Here is an 18020-nt window from a genome sequence, read left to right on the forward strand (position 1 = left end):
TCCCGGGGAGGAAGAGTAGCTCTGTTTTCCCAAGATTCAGCTTGAGATGGTGGGCAGACATCCAAGCACCAATGTCTTTGAGGGATGCAGCGATACGTGCCTCGATTTGGGTGTCTGAGGGGGGGAAAGAGAGGTAGAGCTGAGTGTCGTCAGCATAGCAGTGGTAAGAGAAGCCATGAGATGAGATCACATGGCCCAGAGATCTGATATAGAGAAGGAATAGCAAGGGGCCCAGGACTGAGCCCTGGGGCACACCTGTGCTAAGAGTACAGGATCTGGATAGGGATCCTCGGCATATAACCTGGTATGAGCGGTTAGAGAGATAGGAGGCAAACCAGGAGAGTGCAGATCCTGAGATGCCTAGATCAGAGAGAGTAGAGAGAATAATCTGGTGATTCACTGTATCAAAAGCTGCAGACAAGTCAAGGAGGACAACGACAGAGGAGAGGGATGAGGATCCAGTAGGTCATTCTGGGAGAGATAGAGAGAAAGTTGTTCAGAAGCAGCCCATTCAAGGGCTTTGGAAATGAATGAGAGAAGAAGGGTCAAGGGAGGGTTTCTTAAGCAGTGGCTTGACTCTAGCAGTCTTCAGAGGAGCTGGCACAAGACCAGAGGATAGAGAGGAGTTGATAAGGGTGGTGAGGAAGGGAGATATATCAGTGGAGATGGATTGGAGAAGAGAGGAAGGGATAGGATCAAGGGGGCAGGAGGTGGCACGGTTTGACCTGACAAGCTTACGGAGCTTCGGGGGAGAGGGAAGGAGGTAAGCCCTGTAGCATGGGTCAGAGAGTTGGAGTCAGGAGTATTGCAGCTATTGACTGGAGGGGGAAAGGAAGAGCTGATGCCATCTACCTTCTTAGCAAAGAAGGTTACAAAATCATCAGCAGAGAGGGAGGATGGTGGGGGAGGTGAGGGAGGGTTGAGGAGAGAGGAAAAGTTGGAAAATAGTTTGCTGGGGTTGGAGGCAGAGGACTGGATTTCAGAAATGAAGGAGGTTTTTGCTGTTGAGACAGCAGATGTAAAGTTAGAGTGGATCAGGTGGTAAGCAGAGAGATCCCTGGGGTTCTTTTTTCTCCATTTCCTCTCAGCTGCCTGAAGCTCTGTTCGATGAGATCGCAGAGATTCAGACAACCGAGGAGGTTTCGAGGTGAGAGGGCAGAGAGAGTCAAGAGCAGAGGAGAGAGAGGATAAAAGAGGTGGAAACCTCCTGTGTGGATAGGAGAGAGAACTGCTCAGCTGAAGGGAGCAGGGCCAGGACAGCCAAGGAGAGGGCTGTCGGTGAGAGAGTTTTTAGGTTGCGTCGGGTGGTGATAGTATGAGTGGGAGCTGGGAGGGGTTTGGGGAGGGAGATGGGAAGGGGGATGGTCGGATGCAGGGAGAGGAGTGACAGTGAGGTTGGAAGTGCAGCAGGATCGGGTGAAGACCAGGTCAAGCAGGTTCCCTGCCTTATGAGTGGGTGGAGATAGAGAGAGGGAGAGATCAAAGGATGAGAAGAAGTTAAGGAAGAGGGGGGATTGCAGGGTTACCGCCTGGATGGTGAAGTCACCCAGAAGAATGAGTGCAGTGCCATCCTCAGGAAAGACGGAGAGGAGGGTATCCATCTCATCAAGGAAATTACCCAGCGGACCAGCCGGGCGGTAGATCACCACAATGTTGAGCTTGACAGGTAGGGAAACAGCAACTTCATGGGACTCAAAAGAGGATATAGAGAGATGAGAGAGATGAGTGCCTCCACCACGCCCAGAGGGTCTGGGGGTTTGGCAGAAAGAGTAAGCCACGGAGAGTGTGGCTGGAGTAGCAGTATTCTCAGGTATGGTCCAGGTCTCTGTGAGCTAGAAAGTGGAGGGATTGAGATCGAGCATGAGCTGAGATGGTCTCAGTTGACTGACAGTTCCAGAGTCCTGCAGTAATAGTAAAGGGATTACTTGTGCACTTTGGGTAGGAAAAAATACATGGGTTACTACATCTGAAGCTGCGATATCTACTGCATCTATAGGCTGATGTTACAACGGGGATGGGGGAAAGACACATGGGTAAAAGAGTAGGTAGTTAGTAAAAGAGAAGTAACACAAAGCCCTATTCTCTGGCCTACCCTTGATGTACTCCCCTTGTCTTCGTGCGGCTTTGTGCCGCTTACAGCTGCCGCTTTAGACTGACTGTGCTAAGAAATACTGCTTCAACAGGGGCTCTAAACTCCGCCTACGCAATCAAGCCGTCATTCACAGCGGCTGCTGGCCTGATGTCAGCTGAGAGCAATTAGCAGCTATAAACTACCCAGAGTTTCACTCAGACAGAAAATCTAGCCTAACCAGTTCACAGACAGAGAAAATACAACTAGCCTAAGGATAAACAGTTCACAGACAGAGAAAAAGCAACTAGCCTAAACTCTCACCCACTGTTCTGGAAGAAAAGTGAAATCACAGATGGGTATATCACAGTGGACAAGCTCTATGGCAGGGGTCTCAAACTCAAATTACCTGGGAGTGTCCAGTCTTGACACAAGGGGGCCACTTCATGTATTTAAATTATTGAAAAATGCAACCGTTCGAATTCTCAACATTAACAATTTATTCATTTATTAGAGGGACAATCTATTTTTTACATTAACAATTTATTTGTTTATTTGAGGGACTTTGTTTTCTTTTTTATGGACAATGCACATTACTAAATTAGGCAGTGTTAATTTTCAACTGTCCCTTGGAACTCCAGCTAGAATTAGAACTGATCATAAATGTCACTTGACAGCTCAGTAATCTGCTCTGCCACTGTGTTGGCTGAAAGGCTGATGTGTGACTTTTTTTTTCTGGACAGATGATATAACATATAACAGAAGTGGAGTATTGGCTAGAATGACATGAACATTTGGAAACTTATTCAGCAGGTATCTTGCATGTTGTGTTCAGGTGCATTGTATTTTTTATTTTTTTTATTTTTTGCAATTCCATCGCGGGCCACACAGGGGGCGCTGGCAGGCCGTGAGTTTGAGACCCCTGCTCTATGGCAAACAGCTAAATGTGTAAATGCATGTAAATTCCCTGCACATTTAATGCCTATTTAACTTAGCCTGTACATTTCATGTACATTCAACTCTTATTTAACTCCGACTGTAAATTCATGTAAATCCACTGCCTATTTAACGTCTATTTAACTCAGTCTGTAAATCTCATGTAAATTCAATGTAAATTCATATTTATCATCCACAGAACACTTCACCACTCATGTACATATTGTATATATTTACTCGATTTGATTGCACTTGCAACTTTATGATTGTCTTTAGTTATCTACTTCTTATCTCTGTATATTGATGTGACCGCTACGCTGCATACAGACATTAAGACAAATTCCTCGTATGTAACTTGCATACTGTGGCAATAAAAGTGATTCTGATTCTGATTCTGATTCTGAGCATACAACAGCAGAGCCGTATGACAACAGAGCGAAATCTGATCGGTCAATGACATCCCTCCATCAGTATCTTAGCGTGCTATTGGTTCTACCGGTATAGTAGGTTGCAGCATTTGCCGGCAAATTTAACATACTTTAAACTGGTTTTGGAAACGCTTGTAGAAAATTTGAGTGACAACAAACAGAATCTGATTAAGAAGAAAATAATCTTCGAAACTTTAGAGAGCCGGGTTCTCCCTCGATGAGGATCATTGTTTTGTAAAACTAAAGCAGATACGCAGTCTCATCCACATATTTATTTTCTATTATACTAACGAGTAGGGAGAGGGGCTACCTGTGGTGGTGGTATGCCCGCGGCCCAATGGAGCAGATGGTGAAGAAGGCGAAGGAGAAGGAGGGTAAAGACCAGGTGGCCACAGCGTATCCACACCACTCCACCATCTCCCCCAAGAAGTTTGCCCCCGACACAAACTCAAACATTCCTCCTGAGACAAACAAATGAAATGAGAAAATAAATTAATAGTAATAATAATAATAAATATAGCCGCAAGCGGCGATGGGCGGGGTTCAAGCCTTGCGCAGATGACAAAGCTTCTGATTCTGACTAGGACATCCTCCTTGATATATCTGACAAGTTTCACGATCATTGGACAAACAGGTGTGGAGTTACAGCCTTTTTTATGTTAAGCAACGCCCATTTCTGCGTTTATGGCGCCCCCTTTTGGTCGAATTGCACAAAATTTGACACACATGGTCTAGGATGGTCTCCGAAGACCTCCTGCAAGTTTCGTGAAGATTCCTTAATCGGTCATGAAGTTATGACAATTTAGCTGTGAGGCCACGCCCTCTCACAACTTTAACGATTAATATCTCAGAAACGAAAGGAGATTTCAAAGGTTTCAAAAAGGCAGTTTGTAGAGCTTGCTCCAGAGAGGCTTCCTGGCGATGGTGGTGCAAATCGGTCCAACGGTCTAGGAGGAGATGTCAAAAATGTGTTTTCCAAACTTTTCCAAATATCTCAAAAACTTTCCAGGCGGACATTGAGGGTCCTTATGGCAAATTTGTAGAGCAGGTCCACCTGAACATCTGGAAAAAAAAAGTTTGAAAATTGGACCAACGGCGTGGAAGTTATGGCCTTTAACGTAAAACCTTCGATTATAGCGCCACCTTCAGGCCGATTCGAAAAATCTTTTTTGAGCACCTACCAGCCAACAATATCTGTCATTGGGCCAAATGTGAGGTCTCTACCATTTACCAACTCACGGGAATTTGCGTTGGGGCAGATGAACAACAAGAATAATAATAATAATAATAATAAATATAGCCGCAAGCGGCGATGGGCGGGGTTCAAGCCTTGCGCAGATGACAAAGCTTCTGATTCTGACTAGGACATCCTCCTTGATATATCTGACAAGTTTCGCGATCATTGGACAAACAGGTGTGGAGTTACAGCCTTTTTTATGTTAAGCCACGCCCATTTCTGGCGTTTATGGCGCCCCCTTTTGGTCGAATTGCACAAAATTTGACACACATGGTCTAGGATGGTCTCCGAAGACCTCCTGCAAGTTTCGTGAAGATTCCTTAATCGGTCATGAAGTTATTACAATTTAGCTGTGAGGCCACGCCCTCTCACAACTTTAACGATTAATATCTCCGAAACGAAAGGAGATTTCAAAGGTTTCAAAAAGCCAGTTTGTAGAGCTTGCTCCATAGATGCTTCCTGGCGATGGTGGTGCAAATCGGTCCAACGGTCTAGGAGGAGATGCAAAAAATGTGTTTTCCAAACTTTTCCAAATATCTCAAAAACTTTCCAGGCGGACATTGAGGGTCCTTATGGCAAACTTGTAGAGCAGGTCCACCTGAACATCTGGAAAAAAAAAGTTTGAAAATCGGACCAACGGCGTGGAAGTTAAGGCCTTTAACGTAAAACCATCAATTATAGCGCCACCTTCAGGCCGATTCGAAAAATCTTTTTTGAGCACCTACCTGCCAACAATATCTGTCATTGGGCCAAATGTCAGGTCTCTACCATTTACCAACTCACGGGAATTTGCGTTGGGGCAGATGAACAACAAGAATAATAAACCGGCACAAAAACAATAGGGTTTCAGCCCCTTCAGGGCTTGAACCCCTAATAATAATAATAATAAACCGGGTGAAAAACAATAGGGTTTCAGCCCCTTCAGGGCTTGAACCCCTAATAATAATAATAATAATAATAATAATAATAATAATAAATACATGAAGCTGCAAAGCTGCTTCAACGGAGCAATATTCAGCTGAGTTAGCCCCGTATGTGCCCGAAAGCAGCCTGCGGTCCTCAGGCATTTTTTGTTTTGTTTACACCTTTATTTATACAGGGGGAGTCTCACTGAGATCAATGCTCTCTTTTTCAGGAGCGCCCTGTTCACATTTACACACACATTCACACCTGGAAGCTGACCAGTACAACCACAGTGTGATCTGCTGGCCACTTATTATTGAGCAGCTCCACTGGAGCAGTCGGTGTTAAGGGCCTTGCTCAACGGCACCTCATTGGTGGTAATGAGAGAGGGGCAAGCGCTGCTTTTTCACTTTCCCCACCCAGATTTATCCTGCCGGTCCCGGGGATTGAACCAATGACCTTCGCTTCTCTAAACTTTAGGCCACCCACCACCCCTCCTCAGCAGTGTTGGGGGTAACGCGTTACTTTGTACGTTACTTTGTACGTTACTTTGTAATGCGCTTTGCGCATTTTAATGGTAACGCATTACAAAGTAACACGTTACTGTAATCACATTACAGTTACTAGTCAAACACTCAAGTCGTTACTTGCGTTACATAAGTTCAATTTTCAGCAGGATCGGGTTTGAATTGCAGGATTACAGAGAAAACATCAAATGTGGTTTCATTCACTCGATTGTGCAACACAACAGCTGACTGTAAAGACGTCTTTTGTGTGGCTAGAATGGATGGGGAGGAGTAACGATTGGTTAGGTTTTAGGCATGATGAGTGACGAGTCTGTGTCCCTTCAGCCGATCCATTCTTGTAGTATAACTTCCCGAAACTACTACGGTGTCCGCAATGGCTCAACAGACCATTGTAAACACAGTGACTGATCAGATGCGAGTGGAGGGAAATATAGCTGCATGCAGTCTACAACTTTTGATGGGTGGATTATGCACCTACTTTGAATTCTTGCAGGAAAGGACAGCAGTGTGATGGTAAAGTGCAAACTTTGCTCAGGCCAGAATTTATTAGGGATGGTCCGATCCGATACTAAGTATCGGTATCGGAGCCGATCTGGCCAAAATCACTGGATCGGATATCTGGTGGGGAAAAGAAGTAGAATTCGATCCGATCAATAGCCTAAACTATCACTAAATGCTTCACTAAACTTTGAGCAATAATGCGCCGTCATGGACGCAGATGAACAACCGCAGCATGTGAACAGAGTGATGGTCACTGTTTTGCACACAAACAACCTGACTACGGCAAACATTTTAGGGCCTCCTCCTCCCTCAGATTATTGGCTATCATTCCTCAGTCTAAGTGTTGTCAGTTCTTGTGTCTCCTAGTAAACCATATCGAGTGTGCTCTGAAACACCTTCAGTCCTCACACGAAAACGCTGTCATTCTTCCCGCATTAGTGTTTCACTCCTCCACATGTCAGTCATCGCACAATACGGCATCACTCGTCAGTCATCAGTCCTCAGTCCTCAGTCATCAGTCCTCACTCGTCAGTCATCAGTCCTCAATCATCAGTCCTCACTCGTCAGTCATCAGTCATCACTCGTCAGTCATCACTCCTCACATCTCACACGAAAACTGTCATTCCTCCTGCAAACTAGCTGTCAGTTATCACTCCTCACGTCTCACACGAAAATACTATCATTTCTCCTGCAACATGCCTCAGTTATCACTCAAACTAGCTGTCAGTCATCACTCCTCACATCTCACATGAAAACGCTGTCATTCGTTGTTTTTGGTTGTTCTTCCGTGTGTGATGGGGAAACCGCAATATCTATATAGCCTATATATGGTCTATTGTCATCAAACATTAAACTAGATGTTCCTCTTAGTGTTACTACCGGTATGTTAATTCTGTTGGGTCTCATAGATTACTAATCTATATTGTAAATAAAAAAACTTGCGCCTTTATTTTGAAGGCAAAATCAGTCAACCGGAAGTGAAGTTGTAAAAAATTGTTGCTCAATTCACGGAGGCGTTCTTGCAGTTTCCCCATAACAGACGGAAGAACAACCAAAAACAACGAATGACAGCGTTTTCATGTGAGACGTGAAGAGTGATGACTGACAGCTAGTTTGAGTGATAAGTGAGGCACATTGCAGGAGGAATGACAACGTTTTCATGTGAGATGTGAGGAGTGATGACTGACGAGTGAGGACTGATGACTGACGATAGATGACTGACGAGTGAGGACTGATGACTGAGGATTGATGACTGACGAGTGACGCCGTATTGTGCGATGACTGACGTGTGAGGAGTGAAACAGTAATGCAGGAAGAATGACAGCGTTTTCGTGTGAGGACTGAAGGTGTTTCAGAGCACACTCGATATGGTTTACTAGGAGACACAAGAACTGACAATGCTTAGACTGAGGAATGATAGCCAATAGTCTGAGGGAGGAGGAGGCCCTAAAATGGTTGCCGTACCTGACAGCAACGTTACAGAGAGAGAGAGAGGGTGAGAGGAGATCAGATGCATATCCACTCCAACTAGTCATCGGTGAGCCACAAAACACACCGCCAGCCGCCAATTCCGCATGCCACAATATCACAATCAATAATAGGCTACGTTACCATTTCCAGAAGTGAAGTCAAATCTACGCACTTTCTGCATAAGGGATCGGCAGATCAATGCTAATAAACACTCACCCAACTCAACAGCGATAAAGTTAGTTGTTCTCTCCTCCTGTTAGTCCTTATTATAATTAATCCCAAAAGTCCAAATCTTCCTTGAAAACGCCAAATAAAACTAGATTAGGCCATGTGTCCATGTTTACAAACACCATGATCCATGAACTGCACTCTGCCCCTTTTGTTTCATGCAACACGAAAGTAGGGGAGACCAGGGACAGTTCTAACAAGGATGTGTGTGTGTGTGTGTGTGTGTGTGTGTGTGTGTGTGTGTGTGTGTGTGTGTGTGTGTGTGTGTGTGTGTGTGTGTGTCTGTGTGTGTGCGCGTGCGTGCGTGCGTGCGTGTGAAGGCTTAAAAAGGGGCAGCATTAGTGGATTACTGAGTCTATGTGCTGTAGCCTTTCATTTAAGGAATAAATATTGTTCCACAAATCTCCCCAAGCACCGGAAGGCAACATGCTATTAAAACACAAAGCTGGTAGAGTCGCTGACTACAGGCTGACCGACAACCTGTCTGTGTTCCAGCAGGTAAGGTGAAAGGCAGAGATAAACAGGCTTGTTGCATTGTCAGACGAAATGTTGCCAGTGTAACATATTATATGGTGAAGGCAGTAAGTGATTCATGTTATTTTTTATGCAGTACAGACTATGTGTATGTGTATTACTATTACTATTTACTCATGAGTTATTACACTTACAAACTGGACTCTTTACTCATGAGTTATTACATATTTACATAAGAGTCAAAAGACTTGAAGATGGACTTTGATTTAATGGACTTTATTTATTAATATGAATTATTTAAAAAAACAAATAATTTCTAGGTGTCAGCCCATTGAGAAATATGGGCGGTTTTACCCCACTCACGCGCCACCCGTAGTACATTTTGTGGGCGTTCCCACCAGTGTTGGGCAAGTTACTTTCAAAATGTAATATACTACATATTACTAGTTACTTTCATTTGAAAGTAATAAGTTACTTTACAATATTACTTTCTGTGTAGAGTAACTCATTACTTATTACACTACTTTTGCATTACTTTTACCAAAACAACAGCAGCAGCAGAATGACATTGCCATCCCGGAACCATCCCGAAAAATAATTTCAACCACCTTGAAATCAGTGTAAACAATCCAAAATTCTAAATGTTATTATTTTCCTTTGTTATTGTCATCTATAGTGGTAATTTGCATAAAAACACACAGTTTGATTAGGAAATAATTGTATATTTTTTTAAATATGTGCTTTGATTTTATCAAATGTTACTCAATTTGTAACTTGACTTACTTGACAAAGTAACTGGTATTAATTAATACACAGGACAAGATGTTACTATCCCTTGTGCCAAAATCCGAGGAAAAACACATTTAGAATCCCAATCCAGAATAAAACAAGCTAACAGGCTAACAAACTAATAAACAAGACACAAATCACCAGTTACCTACCCTAGCCAACAGCAGTATGAAGCATGTCATTGGGGTTTTCAAGTGGTCACCTTCCTTCACCGACGTTTCGTTAAGTTAGGCCCACGACACCTCAAGAAGGCTTAACGGTGTAATCCAGCATCCTGGAAACACCCCCCTCCATGCTACCACCGCACAACTGCATATTACCTCACTATCTAAGCCTAGCTATCCAGGTCGGTTCGGTATGACATTCCTGACTACACCACCACTGTCAATGATTCAGCCCTGTTGATGCGGACCGTCAATCATGACCAACAACAAACAATCCCTAACTACACCACCACTGTCAATGATTCAGCCCTGTTGATGCGGACCGTTAATCATGACCAACAACAAACAATCAATCGGACCTTAGCGAGCTCCCCAGCTAGCATGTTTCCTCCTTATCCACAGCCATTCACTTGCTCATTCTGCTGCCTGAAACATGTTGCTAACCGCAAGTTTCAGGCTCCGTCCCCGAATGCCCAACTCAGTTAGTAAGGCAATAACGGACTTTGCCACCAAACCACGGCAGCCCACCTCTACAGGCCGCACTCGAGCCCTCCAACCTCGCTGCTCTGCCTCTGCTGCCATTTCAGCATACCTAGCTTTTTGCGCTCATAAGCCTCCTCAACTCGATCTTCCCACGGGACTGCGAGTTCGATAAAATAAACTCTCTTCTCTACCTCAGACCACAGTAACAAGTCCGGACGTAGCCGGGTGCTAACTATATATGCTGGGATGACTAGCTGTTCATTCAAGTCAACCCTCATTTCCCAGGCTCCACCTACACTTAGCTGCCCTAACTTGTGCCTGACCTTAATTGGTCTAATCTTTTCTCCCTCACGTACAAATTTGATCTGTCTAGTCTCTTTGCTAGCAACTAGAAAATTTACTTCTAGCTGCTTTTCCTCAACTGCAGCTGCCAAACATTTCAACACCTGGTTGTGACGCCAGGTGTATCGCCCCTGGGAGAGACTGACCTTACACCCTGACAGTATATGCCTCAGTGTACATACACTAGAACACAACGGGCAGGCACCATCCTCGCCCAACCACTGATTTAAGTTCTGGGGAGATGGCAGCACATCATAATAGCCCCTAGAATAAATCTAATTCTGCTGGCCTCCATGCTCCACAACTCTCTCCACTTCAACTTTCTCTTCTCTACACTCTCCCAGTTCACCCACTGTCCTTGCTTTGCCTGCAACACTGCCTTAGTACATCTTACTGCCTCCTCTTGCCTATGTACTTCTTCAACTACCATCTTCCTCTTTTCTATTACTGATGCCTTGTTCCACACAGGTTTCCCTATGCACAACCCTAAGCCTCCACGCCCATGCTGCACCTGACCTATGATATCCCTGTGTCTAAGAGCTGACTGTGCTTGCTGTACTGCCTCCTTTGGGTTCCACTTCCTCCCTGTTTTAACTGTGGGCGCTACACTCCTAACCACTGGATCCTTTGACTGAGTCAGAGTCATTTCCAGTCTAACCTTAGCACACTTGAACTCCTCTGTCAGGCTAGATAATGACAATTCCAATATGCCTTTCCCATATAAGGCTACACTGCTTAGGCAGCGTGGGACTCCGAGCCATTTTCTAACGAATGAGTTAATCATCCTTTCTAGCTTTTCTACCTTTGAAAGGGGAACCTCATACACTGTCAGTGGCCACATCAACCGAGGCAACAATCCAAACTGCAAACACCACAACTTTAACTTTCCTGGGAGCCCTGACTTGTCTATACTTGAAATACCTTGAATCATTTCCTGCCTCACCTCCTCAAACTGTCCCTTATCACTGAGACTTGCATCATACCATCTTCCCAAACTCTTGACTGGTTTCTCTAACACTGTAGGCACCACCTCATCATTTTTGACAAACTTCTTACCTACTACCCTCCCTTTAATGATTGAAATACTCCTGGACTTACTTGGCTTCACTTTCATTCTAGCCCACTGCAGATTACTATTTAACTTATCCAACAATCTGCTAGTACATGGAGCGGTTGACGTCATAGTCGTCATGTCATCCATGTATGCCCTAATTGGAGGGAGCCGCAGCCCTCCCTGCAGCCTTTCTCCACCCACTACCCATTTTGAAGCCCTAATAATGATCTCCATTGCCATGGTAAAAGCTAATGGGGAAATTGTACACCCTGCCATAATGCCTATCTCCAGCTGCTGCCAAGCTGTAGTGTACTCTGCTGTGGTAAAGCAGAGTTGAATATCTAAGAAGTAGGCTTTAACTAAGCTCTTTATACTACCTGGCACTCTAAAGAAATCAAAGGCCTCCCATAACAGACTATGCGGCACTGACCCGAAAGCATTAGCCAGGTCCAAGAATACTACATGCAGGTCTCTCTTCTCACGCCTAGCTGACTGGATTTGGTGCCAGATCATGCTGGTGTGCTCTAAGCACCCGGAGAAGCCAGGAATTCCACCCTTTTGCACCGAAGTATCTATTAGCCTATTATTTTCAGCCAATGACAGCCTCTGTGCCACAACACTAAAGAAAACCTTCCCTTCAACATTAAGTAGACTGATAGGTCTAAACTGACTTATCTCTAACGAGTCCCTTTCTTTAGGAATGAAGATTCCCCCTGCTCTACGCCACGCCTTAGGAATAACCTGCTTCTTCCAGACTACCTTCATCAGCTTCCATAGAAACTGCAACACATCTGGAGCACTCTTATACAGCCGGTAGGGGACTCCATTAGGACCCAGGGCTGAAGAGGCCCTTGCACGTCTCACTACTTCTTGAACTTCTCTCCACCTTGGTGGGCTATCATCACACTGGCTCTCTATTTCACCGATAGGTGGAATATCAGCTGGGACTGTCATCTCTCTAAACCTTTCCCTATCTTTGTGAACCTCCTCCAAATATTCCTCAAGCTTCTGCTTAGGTACCATAAGGCTACCATTCTTTTCCTTACTAAACAATGACTTCACAAATCTAAATGGATCCTTATAGAATGCTATTCTAGCTCTCTCTTTCTTTTTCCTATTTTTCCTAATGCTCTCTGCTCTTCTTAAAACTGCCAACCGCTCCCTCACATCTGACTGCAAGCAATCAATGCCTTCCTTCTCAACCTCTGTAGCTTTCCTCCACTGCCTCTTAAGCTGTCTTCTCTCCTGGATAAGTCTATCTATCTCTTGTTGGCGCCTAGATTTAACTACCTCACCCTCTAGTTTCTTCCTTTTCTCAAAGACGCCAAACCTTTCCTTACCATAATCATAAATACAATCTCCCATTTTCTCCAACTTACTCTCAGCAGTTCCTTTAAGCTTCTCTAACATCCTAACCAAATCACTATTGATATCTTCCCACTTCCTACTTTCCGCTGCACCTGGCCACGTAACTCTAGGCTTCTGACTGCTAATCTTCTCCCTTTTTGGCTGGCTGGCCTCTCTGCTTTCCTCGGTGCTAGGACCTGCCTCAACATCAGGGGTGCTGATGTCCTGCGAGCTGTGGGTTACTTCCTGTCGCTGGACTTCACCCGACTGACTGGTAAACTTCTTAAGAAATAATTATCAATGCGGGGTCCCTGTGTTCCCTCTACCAAGCACCTCTTCCTGCCTTGATGGATTCTAAGGCCCCTCAAAGTTGTTACCTTCTGCCAGCCACACAAGCAAACCTGACGCTTCTTTCCATCTACATCTTAACTATTATTATATTACTGAAATCCTATAAGTAATAAGTTATATTACTGAGTTACTGCTAAAAGTAATATATTACATGTAATATGTTACTTTTGTAATGAGTTACCCCCAACACTGGTTCCCACACAGACCGACTGTCTCTATCTATCATACTTTTTTTAACATTTTTACGTTTTAAATAAGCAATTTGATACATTCCAATCTTTGCTGAGCAAGAATTCTGTGTGAAAAGAATTAAACGCCAGTCCCCAATAGACGCCGGTCCCTTCTTGACGCCGGTTCTGAAAATATGTTTTGGTAAATAAACGCCCGTGCGTTTATTTGAAGTTTTACGGTACCTATTTATTTCAGGGTTTATGTTCCTAAATTCATAGCTTTTGTTTATGATGACTGATCACTGTAAGGTTTAAATGCATTTCAGATTCAGTTTTTTATGCTCTTGTACTCTGCCTAGTCAAATTTTAATCAATGAAACTTGAAACCAAAGGTTTGTTTCTCATGAACCATAAAAAATTACCTTTTGACCTCTGAGATAACCTTGGTGCATGTTGTTTTTCTGTTCAGAACTCAACTCCACATGAACAGAGCTTTCTTTAAAGCCTAATATGAAGGCTCTACGACTTTGAAAAATGGACCTTTCGGAGCTGAAAATGAGTGACCATCTTGGATTTGAAGGTCAAAAATAGGTGAAATCATCAAAACAGCGTTCATTCTGAATTCCTCAGCCCAAGAAGTTCCAGAAACCATGTACTGTGCAGCATTGTAGGCCAAACCAGTGAAAAGATCATTTCCAACATGTAAATGTTTATTTTAACAAACAAAAAAAGGGGTTTACGATGAGCAGGAAAATTGAGCAGTGGTTTTGGTGCAAAACAAATGCTTAATTGATTCATATTCAAGAAAGAAACTCTAGTTTGACCCCTCACGAGCTGTTTCAGGCGGAATTAAACATTTTAGATTTTGTATAGAGACACTGCATGAAATAGGCCACGCCCATCACAGGGGAAAGCTCTTCATTCACTTCCATACACCAGCGTCATTTTCCTTGAATTAAACATGGCTAAAAGCTGTTGTGTGGTGGGCTGCGCAGACAACAAAAGAATTGTCAATTAAAGTTTTTTTGTACTCCCGAGCAAAACAAGGAAGCCATTGAGAATTGGCGAGAAGAAAAATGTGGATCTAGCTGTCAAGGAAGTAAGTTGGAGTGTTCATCTTCCATGATCTTTGTGTGCAACACGTGACATAGGAGAACGCCAGGATTGGGGGGATCGGGGTAGTTTTTGTTTCCCCCTGTTTTGGGCGTGGCTTCTGAAAGATGTCGCCCTCCGCAGTATCAATGTAGGGTTCCAGATACCCCAACTTTCAGCAGCTGTCACGGGTTATCCTAGGGAAGTTGGATTTCAACCTTTATGACATTTGTTAACTCATTCTCCGCCATTGGCGTAATTGTGTATCATTTAAGAGACAACGCTTCCCCGCCATTGACGCAAATCAGCGTCAATCCATTTTTTCACCGCCATGCGATAGATGGCGCTCTTGGCCACCTTATGAAGTGGTACCATACTCGTATATTCCTCCGCAAGCCACAGTTTTTTGCCCCACAAAACCAGCAAGCATTTTCAGCATCGATCTCCCTTCATGGAGATAGTGCATAAAACAGGTCCAGCCTGGATCCTCAAAGTGGTCCAACGACATGGGGCTCTATCTTCCGACAGCCGCTATCTCCTAATAGCGCTTGCGCACCTGTTTGCGCGTGCGTTAAGTCACGGAAGATAGCAGTCTACCTTGCGCCGTCCACCAGGTGTTATGGCGAGTTTTGCACCCCCGTGCCGGCAGCATCCCCACATCACAGGAGCATATTGTAATGATTTATACAGAAATGTAACTGTTTAAAAGTGATATAATTGTCTGGTAGACGTGACCTCCCTGATCTCTAAGTTAAAACAGCCCCGAAATATGTTGGGGATGCAATTGTCGGCCGGGATGCGGAAACGTTCACGGCACGTGCCGCAGGCTCAAATTAGAGCCGTGCCAAAATCATCTGCGCCCCCAAAATGCCTGTGCAAACGGGATTTGGGCGGTCTTAACTACCAGAATTATTCACAGGCGTGGCCAGGCAATGCTGGGCATTACGTCAATCAAAACCAATCAGATTCCCGTCTTGCACTGGCTGTTTGCGCGAGGCATGCAATATGCTGTAATTCTCTCCATGCGTAATAGAGTGTACTCACTCATGCGAGGACAGAGAGAGCTTATTGACAGATCGTCTGTGGTGCCAACGACCCCCCGGCTTATGAAGGTAAATAGCCTATGTCCATTGTCCAACAAGTTTTCTCAATTAATTTCCCTCTTTGCGATGTGATAAAAGTTTCTCAGTGAGTTATAGTTGATTGCCTCACCGAATTATCTCCTAATACCCAATTTTAGCAGCATACAGTAATTTGATGTCTTGGCGTAGCAAGGCTGTGCGTAATGACATATCCAAAAGGAATTCCACTTTCCACTGTGCAAATACCTCTCTGCGCTGGGAGCGTAGCCGTAATCTCTGTGCAGCGCACCCAGCGCAGAGAGGTATTTGCGCGTAAGAGGTCATTTTCAAAGCTCTTAGCACAAAGTAATTGCGCGCTGCTGACGATAGGGTAATGCCATCTATCCCACATTTTTGTGCTGAAACACCTGCTTTGGCATGGGGCAGCCAATGCCCACTACAATTATCACAGGCATGCGCTTGTCTCCGCCCCCAATTTGCATTGCGCACGGCGTTAAACGTGCGCAAACGCTAAATTAGCGCTGTTAATAGAAAAATAAAGTTTGTCTCCCGCAAAAAAAAAACTTTGTGGAGAGTGGAAGAGAGCAAACCTTAAAAAATCCCACAGCAACACTGGTCTTTGTAGTAGAATTTTTTTTAAAAGCCTTTATTTTAAACATGGCTATAGATTAAAAAACACCAACATGTTTCTGCTCACACAGGAGCCTTCATCAGGGAGTAAGAGCTAAATTAGCGCTTTTGGGGAGATAGAGCCCGACATGTTTACCCCTGGGCACGGCACGTTGTGACACGGGCTCATGACAGTCACTCAGCGCTGGACGAATTATTTCACTAGAAGCATGGTAAACACACACCAAACATTTCTCCTGTCACCTAGATTAGTAATCTGCTTTGTGAACCCTCACACAGTGTATAATTCAGCCATCAAATATGCCCCCAGACCTCCACACACCGAGTATCAGGAAGCACCAGACCCCTGGAGAACATGAGAGCATAACCCGCCCCGTCCGCTCTCCGTGTGGGGTGAATTTCTCACTCGCTTCTCACTCACTTTGCTGCAGAAACAGGGATGTATCTCGGCTTCGTGGTCAGAGATGGGTGTTTTTGGTGAAAACGACCTACATTCAAGTGTCAATAACTAAAGAACGATAGAAGGCAGGAACAAACTCTTTTTCCCATGAAAGTAGAGGCTTTGTTCTGTCTTTTGGGATATTTGGTGTTTACATAGTCGTAGAAGAAAATATTCTGTGGGTTGTGGAAAATTACTGAACATGCTCCTGGCAGTGGCTGGCAACTTTTCCTTTGAAACTGGCGGGGAATGAGTTAAGAGACACCTTTACAAACACATTGGTGAAGATTTTTTTTAGTAAGGAATTTATTCACATATTTTTGCTAAATTCTCTGACTATAAGCCTCTTTGGGGTTGAACAACTAATCCTAAACTGAAGTGTGTGTATGTGTGTGTGTTAGAGCTGGGCTCGGGCTGAATTTTCCTTACCGAACCCGACCGAGCCCGTCACATTATTAGCCGAGCCCGGCCCCGCCCGACAGATATCAATTGATAATCTGTCCGAGCCCGGCCCGAACCCCCTCCCTGATTTTTTTTTCCCCCTCGGAGCGCAGCGAGCGCATAATTCAATGAGTCTGTCCAGCCTATAAACAGCCCTATATAATCCCGAACCAAAATCAGTCCTCGTAATTCAAAGCAGTCAATGATTAATACGTAATGTACAAAGCAAAGCACCAAACAGCCTAATTCGTGCGTGCCGTGCACTGCCCACACAGTCCCACATCGCTGAAAGAAGTACTGCACGGTGTCGGCGACACCAGCGCTGAGCCGACACGCAGCTGACTCCGGGCAGAGCAGCAGAGTGCATGTCTGGGCGTGTTTCATTCGATGCCTTCAGGTGCTTTCATTAACGTAGTAAATTAGCTCAGGAGCTGATGATAGATTTTATTTGAAGGCAAAAACAAGTGACTGATTACGTGACCGAGCCCGGCCCGAGCCCGAACGCGACTTCAATGTTTCTGTCCGAACCCGGCCCGTAAGTCGGGCCGGGTTCGGGTTCCGAGTCCGACGGGCCGGGTAGCCCTGCTCTGTGTGTGTGTATGTGTGTGTGTGTGTGTGTGTGTGTGTGTGTGTGTGTGTGTGTGTGTGTGTGTGTGCGTGCGTGCGTGCGTGTGTGAGTGTGTGCACGCGTGTGTGGGTGTGTGCGTGCGTGCATGCGTGCTTGCATGTGTTACAGTTAGCGTGGATCATCCTTGTTGTACCGTGGGGAATCCTGTAGGCGATCTCTCCAGGTCTTCTCAAGCTGCGAAGGATGTGGTCGCTGTGGATGTTGATGGCCATACCAACGACGAACAGAAGTAAACC

General features: G+C 44.7%; 1 protein-coding gene across 1 annotated transcript in view; it reads right to left on the minus strand.

The window, feature by feature from the left end:
• Window positions 1-18020, minus strand: part of srd5a2a (steroid-5-alpha-reductase, alpha polypeptide 2a) — a gene marked incomplete at its 3' end in the record, with an annotated part of 128304 nt that overhangs the window by 17646 nt on the left and 92638 nt on the right. The window contains exon 3 of the mRNA XM_083636062.1: window positions 17918-18019. Coding sequence (XP_083492188.1) covers window positions 17918-18019 — 102 coding nt within the window. The remainder of the gene's footprint in view (window positions 1-17917; window position 18020) is intronic.

The sequence above is a fragment of the Poromitra crassiceps genome, assembly GCF_964638095.1.
Source record: "Poromitra crassiceps genome assembly, chromosome: 4".
Lineage (NCBI taxonomy): Eukaryota > Metazoa > Chordata > Actinopteri > Beryciformes > Melamphaidae > Poromitra > Poromitra crassiceps.